The sequence below is a fragment of the Carassius auratus genome, unplaced genomic scaffold (assembly GCF_003368295.1).
Source record: "Carassius auratus strain Wakin unplaced genomic scaffold, ASM336829v1 scaf_tig00009308, whole genome shotgun sequence".
Classification (NCBI taxonomy): Eukaryota; Metazoa; Chordata; class Actinopteri; order Cypriniformes; family Cyprinidae; genus Carassius; species Carassius auratus.
This window is the reverse complement of record NW_020524023.1, coordinates 152,959-171,356: the sequence shown is the minus strand read 5'-3', so window position 1 is coordinate 171,356 and position 18,398 is coordinate 152,959. Positions and strand designations below refer to the sequence as shown.

Genomic DNA, 18,398 nt, shown 5'->3' with positions numbered 1-18,398 from the left:
TTATCTCAGGGAAAACATTCATTCAAACTTCCTGAAATGAAAGCAGAAAGAATCACAAACCACCTGAAATGAACATGAGGGACTTCTACAAGAGTCTGTGTTTTTTACTGGGTAAGTAAAACACAATCTGTTTAATATCTTAATGACCTTCAGTCTGCTTTTTTAATATTTTCTAAATACCCTTAAGCAACATACTTTTACTTGAGATGCTAATTACATAAGTCATTAATACATGATTTTAGAAATCATACAGAATTTTACCCAACTGGCGAATATTTGTAAAGTATAAATCTAACAGAACACAGGTTTATAATCATAAGAAAATCACCCATTTAAGTTGCAAAATACTAATAATCATTCTGTGTTTCTCATTTTAAGGCTTTTTCTCAGTTCAAACGAAGGCAGAGAAAGAAGGTGAGATTTTGTGAATTAAACACTATTTCATCTTTTATTAGTGAGTTTGTACTGCTGTGAAATATTTTCAGACATGTGGTAAAAACTCATGGAATTAAAAAGCCTGACAGGGCTATAAATACTTGTAAAAAATAATTTTAATTGTAAATAAGGTTTTCATTTGAACAATTCCAGTGAACGTAGCAACATGGGGAACAGCCAATCAGTCAACATTATATTATGACTGGTATGCCGAAAATGCTCTGGATGGGTCGAACTACACCTGTAGCAGTACTATGTGGGAAAGTGACCCGTGGTGGAGACTGGACCTGATGAAGACGTACAGCGTGAACAGAGTGACCATCACTGACGTACCCGACTGCTGTGTAAATGGAGCAGAGATTCGGGTTGGAAATGTTTCTTCAAATGTTTCCAGTAACCCTGTGTGAGTTCCTCTGATATATAATTATATACAGATTCTGCTCAGCTGGTTTCAGGCTTTCGAGGGGTGAACATATGTATGCAAATCCTACAAAACCTAAAATATAACATTTTGAGAGAGCCCTCTGTTATTTGTGCCGGAGCTCAACCCTGGACAACACCAGCACTATTTTACCCCTGTAGCACCTCCAGTAGTACTCTTGTGAGAGAAGTCTGACCTTAGTTCTTTTAGGATCTGATATCTGCTCATATGTATGTTATTTTAATAAGAGCAAAAGATGAAGATTGCAGGTGTTCTCAAATTATCATACAGTAGTAAAGAGAAACAAATTAACTGAATGAACTATAATAGTGCTGTCAAAGGAAAAAAAAAATCAATTTTTTTTTCTGAAATTGTGAATTCTAAATGCATGGTGTGTATGGTCTGCTATGCCCACAAGAGGGCTCAATAATCAATTATAAACCAAATCAAGCATCTTGTATAAGTGCATCAGTTAGCTGAGAAAATCTGCTTCAACAGATAGCGTAATGTTTGTTATACATGAACACAAAATAGCAAACTGACATTCAGAAACAATTCACACACCCCTCGTCATAACATTCTTGAGAAAACTTCTTGTGATGGCAAAGAATGCATGTGCGTTCTCAAGTTAGATTTTGAGGAGTGAAATAGCAACCGTTTCTCACACAATTGCGTGAATGAATAATTTCACCTCTGACACTCCAGAAATCAAAGAATGGCCACACACTTTTAAGATATTTTGGTGTAAGCAAGATTCTCTCTGAATCTGAGTCTTTTTCTGTCATTTTCAAATGAATAATGCACCAAGTGATGGCCACTTTTGAAACACTGCTTCATGAAGCCTTGAAACCTTTGCGAATCTGTAATGCCATATCAAAATGCCAAAATCACGTGATTTCAGTACAAGAGGCTTCGTTACATCATTACTGTTTCACAATGTCCTCCTTGGAGGAAGTGGGGTGGGGGGTTTCTCTGTGAACACGTAAATCATGTGAGTTCACTGAAACTGCCCTGCAGCTGTGAACCACTGCATCAGAGTCTATGGTTATACAATCTCAGATCAGTCTGATCAATTTGTAGACCAACACCAGCAGCTGACATGGCACCCCAGACCATCACTGACTTGTGGGTACTTGACACTGGACTTCAGGCATTTAGGCATTTCCTTCTCCCCAGTCTTCCTCCAGACTCTGGCACCTTGATATCTGAATGACATGCAAAATTTGGTTTCATTCCTGTGCACGGTGGCCCTTGATGTGTCTACTCCAGACTCAGTCCACTGCTTCCGCAGGTCCCCCAAGGTCTGGAATCGGTCCTCAGGGTCCGGTCACCTTTTCTCGTTGTGCAGCATTTTTTGCCACACTTTTTCCTTCCCACAGACTTCCCACTGAGGTGCCTAGATACAGCACTCTGGGAACAGCCTATTCATTCAGAAATTTCTTTCTGTCTCTTACCCTCTCGCTCGAGGGTGTCAATGATGGCTTTCTGGACAGCAGTCAGGTCGGCAGTCTTACCCATCATTGCGGTTTTGAGTAATGAACCAGGCTGGGAGTTTTTAAAAGTCTCAGGAATCTTTTGCAGATGTTTAGAGTTAATTAGTTGATTCAGTTTAGACGTTTAGACAACCTTTTCATGATATGCTAATTTTTTGAGATAGGAGTTTTGGGTTTTCATGAGCTGTATGCCAAAATCATCAGTATTAAAACAATAAAAGACCTGAAATATTTCAGTTGGTGTGCAGTGTTTAATTTTTATCATTACATTATGGAAAATAATGAACTTTATCACAATATGCTAATTTTTTCAGAATGACCTGTATATATATTACAGATGCTAGTCATATAATTAGAATATCATCAAAAAGTAGATTTATTTCACTAATTCTGTTTAAAAAGTGAAAATTTTTGACACTGACATTCATAGACACCTTGTACAAAGAGGGCAAGACACAACCGGTCATTGTTAAATAGGCTGGCTGTTCACAGAGCTCTGTGTCCAAGCGCATTAATAGAGAGGTGAAGGGAAGGAAAGGATCTGGTAGAAAAAAAGTGTACAAGCAATAGGGATAACCGCACCCTGGAGAGGATTGTGAAACAAAACCCATTCAAAAAAGTGGGGGAGATTCACAAAGAGTGGACTGCAGCTGGAGTCAGTGCTTCAATAACCACTACACACAGACATATGCAAGACATGGGTTTCAGCTGTCGCATTCCTTGTGTCAGGCCACTCTTGAACAACAGACAGCATCAGAAGATTCTCGCCTGGACAAAAAGGACTGTACTGCTGCTGAGTGGTCCAAAGTTATGTTCTCTGATGAAAGTAAATTTTGCATTTCCTTTGGATATCAGTGTCCCAGAGACTGGAGGAAGAGAGGAGAGGCACAAAATCCACGTTGCTTGAGGTCTATATATATATATATATATATATATATATATATATATATATATATATATATATATATCACCGGGTATTCCTCACCATCATTTTCCTCACCGTTTGTTTTTTTAAGTTGTAAAATATAACTTAATTCACACCATATTTCTGATATTATCGATCAATCTTATCAGATTAACTTTGATCTTCACTCTTCCGTGACTGCAGTACACCTGCAAAGCGTTAGCACTCGTTAGCTTGTCATTAGCGTTTTCTTTTCTCCTCTCCTCTCCTCTCTCACGCTGCAGTTTTTCACAAGTTCATCAAACAACCGCAGTAAGAATATTTCATCAAGCACGGTGAGTAATGGCTTCTCCTACAATTGTTATTTGCACCTCTTGCCAAATGTACAGTTTATCTATCTCTGTCGCTGATGAGGGATTCACATGTGATAAATGCAGGGAAATAGTTAGGCTGACAGAGAAGATTTCAGAATTAGAGACACGCATCCAAACTTTAATTGAGGACAGTAAGAATGTTAGGGCTCTAGATACGGCTTTGGATGCGTCTAGCTCAGGGACTCCTGTACATTGTCCGGTTCCAGCAGAGCCAATGCAGCAGGGCAACTGGGTGACGGTGAGGCAGCGTAGTCGTGGGTCAAAACACCGCTCTTCTGTTCCGATCAAAACATTAAACAGGTTCTCCCCACTCAGTGATGCACCCACTGAGAAACCTGATGAAAGTGCTCTAGTTATTGGCGATTCTATTGTACGGAACGTGAATATAGAGACACCAGCCACCATAGTCAAATGTTTACCGGGAGCCAGAGCTCCTGACATCTTGGCAAATTTAAAAGTGCTGGCTAATGCTAAACGTAAATACAGTAAGATTGTTATTCATGCCGGTGCTAATGATGTTCGACTTCGCCAGTCGGAGATCACTAAAAATAACTTTAACATTAGAACTACCAAGGCAGTCATTTTGACCGTTTTAAAGATTTGCAATGTAATAACTTTGTTGAAATAAAACCCATATAACTACAGTTCCATGACTTTTCTTAAAATAATGTAAATTATATTTTAACATTGTTATTTATTAAAATTACAAAACAAAAAGAGTTCTGAGCATTTCTACCTTGAATGGCCATAGCGGTCAATTTGACCGCACATATTACAGGCGTTGTAATAAAACCAAACCTAATAAATTTTCACATTTATGATGTTTATTATCTGTCCTAATATAACAGAACTATTTATTCATTCTAGATTTCATTAGAGGTGGCATAAAATTGTTTCCGATTCGTGTGGTCCAAATATTTCCGATAATGCTAAAGCATTGTAAACTCCAAAAGTCAAAATGTATTGAATAAAGACAAATGTAATCATTTCCAAAATTCACAATATGTTTTTATCTAACGAAATATTCTGCTTCATTTTATATTTGTTGACATTTTTACTTTCAAAAACAACATTTTAACTGCGGTGAAAAACTTTGATCTCCAGCTTGCCGGATGCAAATTGTGGAAAGCAAATTGCGCCATGCACTTTTGTGGGAGGTCTAGTAGCTGTTACACAATAATATCACGAACAAATTACCCCACATTTTTCATAAAACATGACTATAGAAGCTTTGAAGTAAATATAACATGACAAAAATGACATTCACTGCTGTCTGGTATGAACAGTCAAAATGACCGCTATTGGCAGTTCTAGTAGTTATAGAATTCCGGTAGTTCTAGTGTTAAAGAGGTGCGTGAACTTGCAAGCACGATGTCAGACACTGTAATATGCTCTGGTCCCCTCCCTGCTTACCATGGTGACGAGATAAATAGCAGATTGTCATCACTCAATGGCTGGATGTCTAAGTGGTGCCCACAGAATAACATAGGTTTCATAGACAATTGGACAAGCTTTTGGGGCAGACCTGACCTGTTTAAAAGAGATGGTCTTCATCCCTCCTGGGGTGGCGCCACTCTTCTGTCTAGAAATATGGCACATAGTCTTAGTGTTTATACTTGACTAACTGGGGCCCAGGTCAGGAAGCAGACAGACTGGCTAAACCGACCGTCTGCTAGCTGCCTCCCGTCACAGAGGTCAGTTAATTCTCAGCACATAGAGACTCTTTCACCTAGATATCACACTATAGAGACTGTGTCTGTTCCCCGAACTAGAAAATAGAAAAAACGTCCAAATCAAGTTAAGGTTAACAATTTAATTGAGGTTCAACAAATAAAAAACAAATGCAATATGGATAAACAAATGATAAAGATTGGCTTATTGAACATCAGATCCATTTCTACGAAAACACTTTTTGTAAATAATATGATAACTGATCATAATATAGATGTGCTCTGTTTGACAGAAACTTGGCTGAAACCTGATGATTACATTATTTTAAATGAGTCCACCCCCCAAGATTATTGTTATAAACACGAGCCGCGTCTAAAAGGCAAAGGGGGAGGTGTTGCTTCAATTTATAACAACGTTTTCAGGATTTCTCAGAGGGCAGGCTTCAAGTATAACTCGTTTGAAGTAATGGTGCTTCATATAACATTATCCAGAGAAACCAATGTTAATGATAAATCCCATGTTATGTTTGTACTGGCTACTGTATACAGGCCACCAGGGCACCATACAGACTTTATTAAAGAGTTTGGTGATTTTACATCCGAGTTAGTTCTGGCTGCAGATAAAGTTTTAATAGTTGATGATTTTAATATCCATGTCGATAATGAAAAAGATGCATTGGGATCAGCATTTATAGACATTCTGAACTCTATTGGTGTTAGACAACATGTTTCAGGACCTACTCATTGTCGAAATCATACTCTAGATTTAATACTGTCACATGGAATTGATGTTGATAGTGTTGAAATTATGCAGCCAAGTGATGATATCTCAGATCATTATTTAGTTCTGTGTAAACTTCATATAGCCAAAATTGTAAATTCTACTTCTTGTTACAAGTATCGAAGAACCATCACTTCTACCACAAAAGACTGCTTTTTAAGTTATCTTCCTTATGTATCCGGATTCCTTAGCATATCCAAAACCTCAGAACAACTTGATGATGTAACAGAAACTATGGACTCTCTCTTTTCTAGCACTTTAAATACAGTTGCTCCTTTACGCTTAAGGAAGGTTAAGGAAAACTGTTTGACACCATGGTATAATGAGCATACTCGCACCCTAAAGAGAGCAGCCCGAAAAATGGAGCGCAGCTGGAGGAAAACAAAACTAGAGGTATTTCGTATTGCTTGGCGGGAAAGTGGCATATCCTATAGAAAAGCATTAAAAACTGCTAGATCTGATTACTTTTCTTCTCTTTTAGAAGAAAACAAACATAACCCCAGGTATTTATTCAATACAGTGGCTAAATTAACGAAAAATAAAGCCTCAACAAGTGTTGACATTTCCCAACACCACAACAGTAATGACTTTATGAACTACTTTACTTCTAAAATCGATACTATTAGAGATAAAATTGCAACCATTCAGCCGTCAGCTACAGTATCACATCAGACAGTGCACTATAGACCCCCTGAGGAACAGTTCCACTCATTCTCTACTATAGGAGAGGAAGAATTGTATAAACTTGTTAAATCATCTAAACCAACAACATGTATGTTAGACCCTATACCATCTAAGCTCTTAAAAGAGGTGCTCCCAGAAGTCATAGGTCCTCTTCTGACTATTATTAATTCCTCATTGTCATAAGGATATGTCCCCAAAACCTTCAAACTGGCTGTTATTAAGCCTCTCATAAAAAAACCACAACTTGACCCCAGAGAACTTGTTAATTATAGACCAATCTCGAATCTCCCTTTTCTGTCCAAGATACTAGAAAAGGTGGTATCCTCACAATTATATTCCTTCTTAGAGAAAAATGGTATATGTGACGATTTCCAGTCAGGATTTAGACCGTATCATAGTACTGAAACTGCTCTCCTTAGAGTTACAAATGATCTGCTCTTATCATCTGATCGTGGGTGTATCTCTCTATTAGTTTTATTGGATCTTAGTGCTGCGTTTGACACAATTGACCACAACATTCTTTTGCATAGACTTGAACACTTTGTTGGCATCATTGGAAGTGCATTAGCATTGTTTAAATCGTACTTATATGACCGCCATCAGTTCGTAGCAGTGAGTAAAGATGTATCATATCGATCACAAGTGCAGTATGGAGTACCTCAAGGCTCAGTACTAGGGCTGCTACTCTTCACGCTTTATATGTTACCCTTGGGAGACATCATCTGGAAACATGGTGTTAGCTTTCACTGTTATGCTGATGATACGCAGCTCTATATTTCCTCACAGCCTGGTGAAACACACCAATTTGAAAAACTAATGGAATGCATAGTCGATATAAAAAATTGGATGACGAGTAATTTCTTACTGCTAAATTCTGAAAAAACATAGGTGTTAATCATAGGGCCTAAAAACTCTGCTTGTAATAACCTAGAACACTGTCTAAGACTTGATGGTTGCTCTGTCAATTCTTCGTCATCAGTTAAGAACCTAGGTGTGCTACTTGATCGCAATCTTTCCTTAGAAAGCCACGTTTCTAGCATTTGTAAAACTGCATTTTTCCATCTCAAAAATATATCTAAATTACGGCCTATGCTCTCAATGTCAAATGCAGAAATGTTAATCCATGCATTTATGACTTCAAGGTTAGACTATTGTAATGCTTTATTGGGTGGTTGTTCTGCACGCTTGGTAAACAAACTACAGCTAGTCCAAAATGCAGCAGCAAGAGTTCTTACTAGAACCAGGAAGTATGACCATATTAGCCCGGTCCTGTCCACACTGCACTGGCTCCCTATCAAACATCGTATAGATTTTAAAATATTGCTTATTACTTATAAAGCCCTAAATGGTTTAGCACCTCAGTATTTGAATGAGCTCCTTTTACATTATACTCCTCTACGTCCGCTACGTTCTCAAAACTCAGGCAATTTGATAATACCTAGAATATCAAAATCAACTGCGGGCGGCAGATCCTTTTCCTATTTGGCGCCTAAACTCTGGAATAACCTACCTAACATTGTTCGGGAGGCAGACACACTCTTGCAGTTTAAATCTAGATTAAAGACCCATCTCTTTAACCTGGCATACACATAACATACTAATATGCTTTTAATATCCAAATCCGTTAAAGGATTTTTAGGCTGCATTAATTAGGTAAACCGGAACCGGAAACACTTCACATAAAACCGTACTTTCTACATCATTAGGAGAATGGCATCTACACTAATATTTGTCTGTTTCTCTCTTGTTCCAAGGTCACCGTGGCCACCAGATCCAGTCTGTGTCCAGATCAGAGGGTCACTGCAGTCACCCGGATCCAGTACGTATCCAGACCAGATGGTGGATCAGCACCTAGAAAGGACCTCTACTGCCCTAAAAGACAGCGGAGACCAGGACAACTAGAGCCCCAGATACAGATCCCCTGTAAAGACCTTGTCTCAGAGGACCACCAGGACAAGACCACAGGAAACAGATGATTCTTCTGCACAATCTGACTTTGCTGCAGCCTGGAATTGAACTACTGGTTTCGTCTGGTCAGAGGAGAACTGGTCCCCCAACTGAGCCTGGTTTCTCCCAAGGTTTTTTTCTCCATTCTGTCACCGATGGAGTTTCGGTTCCTTGCCGCTGTCGCCTCTGGCTTGCTTAGTTGGGGTCACTTCATCTACAGCGATATCATTGACTTGATTGCAAATAAAAACTGACACTATTTAAACTGAACAGAGATGACATAACTGAATTCAATGATGAACTGCCTTTAACTATCATTTTGCATTATTGAGACACTGTTTTCCAAATGAATGTTGTTCAGTGCTTTGACGCAATGTATTTTGTTTAAAGCACTATATAAATAAAGGTGATTGATTGCTTGATCATGGACTTGGTATAGGATGGATCCCAACCCGGTGTCGGATGCAACCGTCTGCAGTGAGAGCTGACTTTATCCACTGGAATGCTGCCCCTGTCTCAGGGCTCCAAAGGATCTTCTCCGGCTGCCCCTTCCTGCCCCTTCAGGTCTGTCAGGGGAGAAGCTAAGGAGGAGAAGTTAGGCCTCTAGCTGAGTCTTGGAGCCAGGTGGTGAGGTGGAGAAGATAGCTGCCACCTTCTTCTTCAACACCAAAAGGGCCCATACCTGAGTCTTGGAGGCAGGTCGTGAGGCAGAGAAGATAGCTGCCACCTTCTTCTCCTGAGGTCTGATCAGGCTGCGACCCCTAAATTATTCCTCGGCGAGGGCTAGGCGACTTTTCTGGGGGTTGGCGGTCAGGCCAGCCCAGCGTAGTTCCAAGATCACCTTCCTCAGCCGCTCCAGATGGTATTCCCATGTCTCCGAGTGTATAATGATGTCATCCAGGTATGTAGCCACGTATGCCTGGTGCAGCCGCAGGAGGACGTCCATTAGACGCTGGAAGATGGCTGGGGCTAACTCACGGTAGGTGAGTTGGGGGCACATTAGAAAACTGACTGACTATGTGTTGCAGCTCCGTCTTTTGGGTGGCCAAGAGTTGGGGGTCCATGTCCACAACCACGGTAGGTGAGTTGGCGAAAGTAGAGAGCTGGGGCCCGGTCCCGCCCCAGTGCTTCAGGAGATTCACATGGTACAATTGATATATCCATTCTCGCATCTCCTGCACATGTTCCACCGTGGTTCGTGTACTGCCGGTTATTGCTCCCAGGCCTCTCTGGCGACATCAAGCAGGCCGCGGGGCTGTCGGCTGAAGAGGAGTTCAAATGGGGTGAACCCAGTGGATGCTTGAGGGACCTCCCAGATACCAAAGAGTACATAAGGCACATTTTGTCCCAGTCCCGCTTGTCTTCAGTGGCCACTTTTTGCTTCAGGGTTTGATTGAACTGTTCAACTAGCCCATCGGTCTGGGGGTGGTTCACCGTGGTGCGGAGCTGTTGGACCTTTAGGAGCTTGCATAGGTCAGCCATCATCCGGGACATAAACGGGGTGCCCTAGTCAGTCAGTTTCTGTGGTGGGATGCCGACCTGGCTATACAGCAGAACCAGCTCCTGTGTGATAGCTTTCGTGATAGCCTTGCAGAGGGGGATGTCCCTCAGGGTAACAGGTGATGTAATCCACGATGACCAGGATGTGTTCGTAGCCCTGGTCGGACTTCGGCAGCAGCCCTACCAGATCCATCCCGATCCCCTCTAAGGGCACCTCAATGATGGGCAGTAATATCAGCAGGCTGGGGGGAGGGGAGCATGGTGAGTTCTTTTGGCAGGTTTGGCCGGCCTGACAGAACCGTTTGACTTCAGCCTCAAGGCCTGGACAGTGGAAACGGTTACGTTACATTAGGTGCAAGATCGTGTTCTGAGCCCTTAGGTGGCGTGCCATAGGGTGTGCATGGGCTATCTCCATCACCACTTCCGTTTTGGTGCGTGGGACGACCAGTAGAGTTTTTTCCTTCCCCCTACGCTGTGCAACACAGTAAAGCAGGCCATTTTTCACCATAAAGTGAGGAGTTTGGTGGGGAGCTGGCTGAGGCTCCTTCCCCTCTGCAATCCTAACTTGGGCCCAGCAGTGCTTTAAGCGGACATACTCATGTTGCTCCTTGGCAAAGCCCCGGCCCCAGTCACCTGCTGGTACAGATCAAAATAGAGGTTAGAACTATTGGGGGTGACTCACCATCTTTGAGGCTATCCGAGGCCAGCAACACGGTGCACCGTGGGGGCTTCTTTGGTGTCCTGGGTGGGCTGGGTGGTGGTGGCGAGTAGGCGTTCAAGTCCCGAACAGTCCCTCCAGAGAAGGACAGGGACTGGCAGATCCTTGACAAGTTGACATCTACTGGCCAGGCGCCAGGTGGCACTGAGATGGTGACATGACACGCCGAAACTTCACTTGTGTCGCTGTGCACACAGGTGATTAGCAGCTTCGCCTTGGTTTTGGCTTGTGAGGTCAACCACGATGTGGCAAGCTCGCGTTCGGTTTCCCCTTGTTGGGAGGCCATGTGCTCCATAATTTGCTGCTGGCGGATGCTCACCTCTGTAAGGTGTTTCAGCAGCTATTCCATCATTTGGGGAGGAGTACCACCTGGGGAAACAGAAAGTGAACGTGAACCAACAAAGACAAAAGAAAAAAAAAAATGTCCAGATCAATCCAAGTGGGGTGATACTGAATGTGGAGGGGTCACTTGTCATTGACTCCTTCACTGCTATACCCGCATTCTCCACCATTGTGACAGGGTGAAGAAACACACGACACGAGGATGCAGGTAAGTTCCCCGAAGGGTGGATTTTATTGGCAAGGGTGAAGGGAAACAAAAGGCTAACATGAGGCGTTTTGTGCTCTGTGCTCAGCTTCTCTCTCTCTCTCTCTCTCTTCTTGTTGTGGTGCGCTGTGCTGTGTGGGTCCGTCCTCTCCTTCCATGATGGGGCTGGTGGTCACACACACTGCTATCTGTGGGCACAATAGAAGGGATGGTTAGCCGAGTCTTGTGGAGACATCTCTCACCTCTGTGTTCGTTTGCCGGGTTTATAAAGCCAGAGCTTGATGGGGCGCAGGTGTGGCCACTCAGCATGTTTACATGTTTCAAACATGTTTACAGCCTGGTGCAAAAATTATTTTGGTCAATATAGCTAATTTAGAAATTCATGACAACTGTGAGGTGGGTGAATTCATATGTTTAAATTATATTTAAAATAATTAAGGGCATGGCTTGAGCGACAGATGGATCGCCACTGCTGACACTCCAGTTAAGCTAGGTGGGCGTGGCTTCAGAAACCTCCTACCGCCTTTTTTTTTTTTTTTGATTATCCATGATTGACGAATGGTAACACACTGCAAAGATGGCGATGGCCCGCTCCACCCACTTAGAATTTCAAAAATGTTCTTCAGAAAACTACTGGTGATGTGACGGACACTATGTTCATGTTTTATTGAGTCTATGGTGCAAATAGGCCGACCTTGTTGGCAGAGGTTATTAACACTAACTCTGACCACCAACATCTGAATATAAAATTATAAAATATACATCTTGTTGTAAAAGAAAGAGTTCATCATCACTCTTTCATCTTTCTCCAGATGTGCTGTAGTTTCTAATATCCCAGCAGGAGCTACCTACAGCTACTCGTGTGATGGGATGGAGGGACGTTATATCACTGTTAATATTCCTGGAGATTCACAACAGTATCTCACTGTCTGTGAAGTGGGAGTCTATGTGATTTTTCCAGGTAATTCAAGCTAACCTTCTCCGGTTAAATTTGATTTTTTAAGAAATTCTCATTTCATTAAAGTGGTTTTTAATATAGTTCCAAATAAATGAGCCAGCTGCTGGTTGGTAAAGTCATCATCACGTCACTGCAGCTGTCTTTACTGGACCAGCCTGAATTAAAAGATTTTATGATGCTATTTGAGCACATCAGAACATTTATGGGACAGTTTATGTCAGATTTTATAGCTGATTTTGTGTTATGTTTTATGTTATTTAAATGCGAGTGTGACAGCCAGTTTTTGAGTTTTCAGGATTTCTCCATTCAGGTAGATAGGACTTTTTCTCAAATGCCTAATTGAAGATAATCTCCCCTCAAAACAAGTTAAAGGAGTATAAAATGTGCATACTAAAACTGTTTCTTGCAACTATGACATCGTCCAGGTAATTTGGCAACAGAAAGAAACGTCACACAATCATCAACCAATGGCAGCTTGATCTCTGAACAGGCCATTGATTTCAATCCAGGATTCACACAACCATGGTCAGCATGTTTCTCAACCAATGTTCAGACTAACCCATGGTGGAGGTTGGATCTGAGTTTTATTTACAGAGTAAGTATAGTCGTAATCACAAACAGACTAGACTGCTGTCCTGAACGAATAAATGGAGCGGAGATTCGAATTGGAAACTCTTTGGAGAACACTGGCAACAACAATCCCATGTGAGTTTATCTTTTAGTGGCTTACAATCCTTAAAAATCCCTGAAAACACATATAAAGAAAGATAAGAAGTCTTAATTATGTTTTTGTGGATTCTCTTTAGATGCACTGTGATTTCTAGCATTCCAGCTGGTGTTTCCTCCACCTACATTTGTAACGATATGGAGGGTCGATACGTGAATCTGATCATTCCTGGAGATTCAAAAATTCTTACCCTGTGTGAGGTGGAGGTCTATGGAGAAGGTCTGATTTGATTCATCAGATTTTATGTTTTGGGAAACTATTAACAGCTTAATTTTTTTTTTTTTTTCATTTTTAAATGCAATTTATTAATAAATAGTTCACTACATGAAAAACATTTTTATTTGAGAAAAAAACTATGTCTTATTGCAAGTGAACCTGTATTTAATTTAATTTAGGTCTAGGTCTTTTTTGTTGTTATTGTTTTACATTATGTATTTTTCTCTGTATGTTCACTCTCATGTGCCCTTTCAGGTCCTTTACTGAAGAGAACTTTCCTGAAGATGAAACTGAAGTCCAGTTGGAGTCTGTCTGATCCTGCGGTGAGAGTCCAGCTCCTGTCACAGGTGAGAGAGCTCAGGAAACACAGATATCTGAGCTCACTGAGAGCACTTTTAAGAGATCTGCTCATTTCAGCTCCAGTCTGTTTTGGTGGAACGAGGGTTTTCTGACGTGACGCTGCAATGGTCTCAACCGCCAGAACAGGAAGTGATGCGGAAGGAAGCTGCACCAGGTGAGTGTGTTCATACAAACACTGGAAAACTGAAAAGGAATGTTGATTTTCAATTCAAATGAAAATGCATATATTATAAATGAACTGGAAAGTGATGTTTTTATGATTTAAAGAACTCATTTTATTTGCAGCTAAATGTGCTGTAAGAAAGAGAAGATGATGATCATGGTGATGGTGATGATGATGATGATGATGATATGGAAACCTAAACTCTCTTTGGTTCAGCTTTGATGTTTCTTTATTTACAAGCTTGAATGTTCTCCAGTCCTCAATGTTGATCACACTAAAGGTGTACATACAAACTGATACAAACTGATTTCTGCAAAGCTGTGTTGAGCAACAAGAACAGTTGCTTTGATGACAGTATATTATACATTATAAAATATTACATAGTTTCCAGAATGGGCTCAGAATACGTGGTCTAGAATATAGAATATGCATAGTCTATTCTGTTGTCAGTGCAGTTTGGTCGGGTCTTGGGTGGGTCCTGTCCCTTTCCTGTCGTGAATGTCATACCTGTTCTCTGCTCAGTTCTCCTGCTGCTTGCAGTCATTATTCCTTTTGTTGTCTGCAGTTCTGAATCTGCCAGTTGGGAACATATCTTCTATCTCTGCATGTGGCTGACAACCCTAGACTGTTTTCTACTAACTTGGCCTGACAAGTTTATTTACATTTACATTAGGTTTAGTCATTTATCAGATGCTTTTATCCAGAGCGACTTACAAATGAGGACAATGAAAGCAATCAAAATCAACAAAAGAGCAATGTTATGCAAGTGTAATGACAAGTCTCCGCTTTAAGTTAGCTTAATGCAGTACAAGTTTTTTTGTTTTTTGGGGAGTCTCATGCTACAATTATAAGTTAGGTAGAGCACTTTCAGCTGTGAGTCCCATAATGGGGGGCTGCTGGCTAACAGGTTAAAAATAATTACGTGTGCAGACAAAATTAAAAAGAGAAGTATCAGATAGGATAGACAGATAGATCAGTAAGAAAACAGAAAAAAGAGAAGCAAAAAGGGAAAAATAAAAATAAGGAGTAAGGAGTGGAGTTAATGAAAATGACAAACACCTGCTCCATTTTCCGGTCTCGAGTCCCACAGAGGATCTCCAGAAGGACAAAAAGAGGAGGAACGACAGTGAAGGAAGAGAGAGAACCAGGCCTGGGTTTTATTTTGGTTTTTATTTTGTTTGTTCACGGCAGTCGACTGTGAGGGGCTGTAACGCTGTTGTGTGCTTATTATTAAAGTTTTTATTTGAATGTTCGCCAGTTCCCGCCTCCTCCTTTCTGACTTACTTACTGTGTTACATCGGTGCCGAAACTTGGGAGGAAGGAGAGACACACTACAAAAGGTCCCTCTCTGCTGTGGTGAATCCGAGGTGCCATCGTTCATGGAGAAGCAGTCTGCCGCCATAGACGCTCGAGGCGGTGGGCTGGAGTGAGTTACCGGGGAGATGGAAAAGGTAGCTGCTATGGAGGGACGGCTGGCATCCTACATGATGGGGAGGAGCAGGGAATGGGGGACTCCCAAGTATTTACTGTAATTTTAATTACTTTTCACTAGAAAAGTAAAAGATTTCTCTTATCTTTTTATAACTTAAGTACAGTTATTTCTGATGTAAATGCATACAGCATACAGAACAACAATACATATTTACTGCATGTTTTAACGTGTATTACTGATCAAACAGCTTTAAAGCTGCGGTAGGGAACTTTTGACGCTCTAGCGGTTAATAAACAGAACTGCTTGCGTCTTGCATAAGAACATCATAGCCGGATCTACTTCTCTCTGTTTATGTCTATGAAGAATCACAAAGGTACTGGGTTACTCCGCCGCGGTACCCCCGAAGCAATCTAAAATAGTCCGAATATAAACACTTATTATAGGTGCACCCTAGTGATTCATGGTGTACTCTCTTATTATATACATTTTTCTACATTTTGAACACAAACAAAGTTACGGACCGCAGCTCTGATTGGTTATTTTTTACCGGGAGCGATGGAGTTTCTGCAAATGGCAAAAGGACACTGGGAGGAGCCAGAGGAGCTTGATTTTTCCACAGATTATCGGTCTCATATTCTACTGTCAGGACATAATGACAGGTTTAATAATTATGTAAAAAATATTTTTTTACAAAAGTTCCCTACAGCACGTTTAAATGTCTCAGTACTAGAATTTTTGCTAATCTAGTGATATTTTCATGTTTAATGTAGGAAGAATTTTCATAGTTAAACTAATATCTAAAATGAATTTGTGGCCATATTTTTTGTTTGTTTTTGAGACATGCAAATGTGTTTCAGTCTACTTTACTTTAGTTATTACTTTTTAATTAACATTAATGACATTGAATAGAATGATTGTGTTTCCTAGATTATTTTAGACAATCGTTCATGTAGATATCATTTAGCTCCACCGCTAATCTGACCGACTCCAACAATAATGGATAATGTGCTTAAAGAGGTGAGAACATGGTGTTTGTCTATTATCGCAGCCCAATGCATCATTATACTTATGAATTGTTAAGTGCAGTTGAAGTCAGCGCTGGCTCTGAGAGGAATCACTAATGTGAAGCTGAGCTGGTCTCAAACCCCTGAAGAAGCAGTGATCCTCAACGTAAAAAGAGTGAGTCTGTTCCTAAAACCAGTGATCTAGACTGAATCTACTGTGTAAAATCCCTCAGTCATGAGGTTAATGATGAGGAACATATGAAGCTCAGTGATTCTTATTTCCAGATGCCTGCTGAAGAAGATCTCTAGAGCTTAACAGGAATAACTGCCATGAGTTTCATTTTCATTAGATTATATTCATTATAAAGTTACTGCAAAATGCCAGACTAAACATGCTGTTTTTAAACCCTCTAATCCATGAATTATTATGAAGGAAAAGGAGAGGTTTACTTTTAATAAAAAATACAATAACTAAATAAACACAAAAATAAAACATTGTTTTTTTCTTCCTAAAATTATAAATGTTGTTATAAATGAAAAATAGATATATAAAATATAGATTCCATCAAAATTATGTATTTTGAAAGACACGTCTGTATTAAAACAAACAAAATATCAACAATTATTTCAGTGGTTCTTGATGCAGCAACACTTTCATCAGCCATTTAGATTTTTGATGCTGTGATAAAGAAAATAATAACCAAACAAGAGGACAGTGATATACAATTTTAGGTACGATGTAACATCACAACATGAAATGTTACAAAGCTTTTGAAGACCATTGTAGACCATTAAAGGGGTCATATGATGTTGCTAAAAAGAATATGGTGTAATGCAATATGTTTATGTGGTTTAAAGTTCAAAAAAATATTTTGCATTTAATGTACATTATTCTTTCTCCTCTATGCCCCACCTTTCTGAAACACATAGATTTTTGTATAGTAATATATTAACTGATACACAATCCCAGTAAAATAAATATATTGTCAGTAGTTATCAGTAAATGAGAGTAATTTCAGTTGTCCTTCAGATAAACTGCTATGAAATGAGCATGTGTTCCTTTATGACATGAAAATATAATAAACATACTGTATGTAAACTGATACATTCAGCTACTGTAAGAATTTAAGCATATACAGAATGTTTCAAACCCATTTAATGAAGCATGTAGGACAAAATGAATATGAATATGTCAGCATCCGGAACAATTACAGAAATCAATGAATAATAAAAATAAACAATAAATAAACATTTGCTTGAAAGATTCAGTCTGTGGCTCCAGATTAACGTTTATCAGCACAAGTCCTGTAAATCAAACATACATATTGTGATGTTCATATTCTCCAGCAGATTCTAAAGAGCTTGCTGAGCTTCAGTGGAAGTGAGATTTATCATGGTTTATCTGATTAACTGCACCCTAATGCAGGTATTATACATTACTGTACCTACCTTATTGGTTTTTTCTCCTCGTGTGTTATGTCCCGGTAGGGGAGTCTCGTCCAGGACATTTTAACGTCACCCAACCCCAGACCGGACTGCAGCTAAAACCAGAAGTGGAAAGAGTACAAAAATATTCTACTCAAGTAAAAGTACCATTACATTAAAGGGGGGGTGAAATGCTATTTCATGCATACTGAGTTTTTTACACTGTTAAAGAGTTGGATTCCCATGCTAAACATGGACAAAGTTTCAAAAATTAAGTTGTACGTTTGAAGGAGTATTTTTGTTCCAAAAACCTCTTCCGTTTTGTCACAAGTTTCGGAAAGTTTTTTTTCGAGTATGGCTCTGTGTGACGTTAGATGGAGCGGAATTTCCTTATATGGGTCCTGAGGCACTTCTGCCGGAAGAGCGCGTGCTCCCATATAGCGAGGCTGAGCAGCACAGACATTTCACTGATCAGAGCGAGAGCGTCGCGAAAAGTCACAAAAGAAGTGTTTTTTTGGTTGCCAGGGCAAGACAACCCTGCACAGATTACCAAAAAAAACAGCATTAAGGGACCAGTGGATGGAGTTTATTTTTACAGAGCATCAACGGAGTTGTGCAAGTGTTTGTTCCCTGCATTTC

At 40.2% G+C, this 18,398-nt stretch overlaps 1 protein-coding gene across 1 annotated transcript; it reads left to right on the top strand.

Moving 5' to 3' along the window:
- The first annotated feature begins 68 nt into the window (after positions 1 to 68).
- LOC113072525 (uncharacterized) lies at positions 69 to 16,643 on the top strand. Its single transcript, XM_026245522.1, has 10 exons — positions 69 to 111; positions 379 to 414; positions 589 to 838; positions 12,287 to 12,435; positions 12,858 to 13,137; positions 13,239 to 13,378; positions 13,631 to 13,722; positions 13,793 to 13,889; positions 16,412 to 16,509; positions 16,620 to 16,643. The coding sequence occupies exons 1-10, from the start codon at positions 69 to 71 to the stop codon at positions 16,641 to 16,643; spliced, it is 1,209 nt and encodes a 402-aa protein (XP_026101307.1).
- Positions 16,644 to 18,398: the final 1,755 nt, after the last annotated feature.

Excerpts from the sequence above, each read along its gene's own strand:
- LOC113072525 (XM_026245522.1), top strand. The coding sequence starts at position 69 with ATGAACATGAGGGACTTCTACAAGAGTCTGTGTTTTTTACTGG. Across the intron at positions 839-12,286 it reads AATGTTTCCAGTAACCCTGT|ATGTGCTGTAGTTTCTAATA; the intron begins GTGAGTTCCTCT and ends ATCTTTCTCCAG. Across the intron at positions 13,890-16,411 it reads GCGGAAGGAAGCTGCACCAG|TGCAGTTGAAGTCAGCGCTG; the intron begins GTGAGTGTGTTC and ends TGAATTGTTAAG.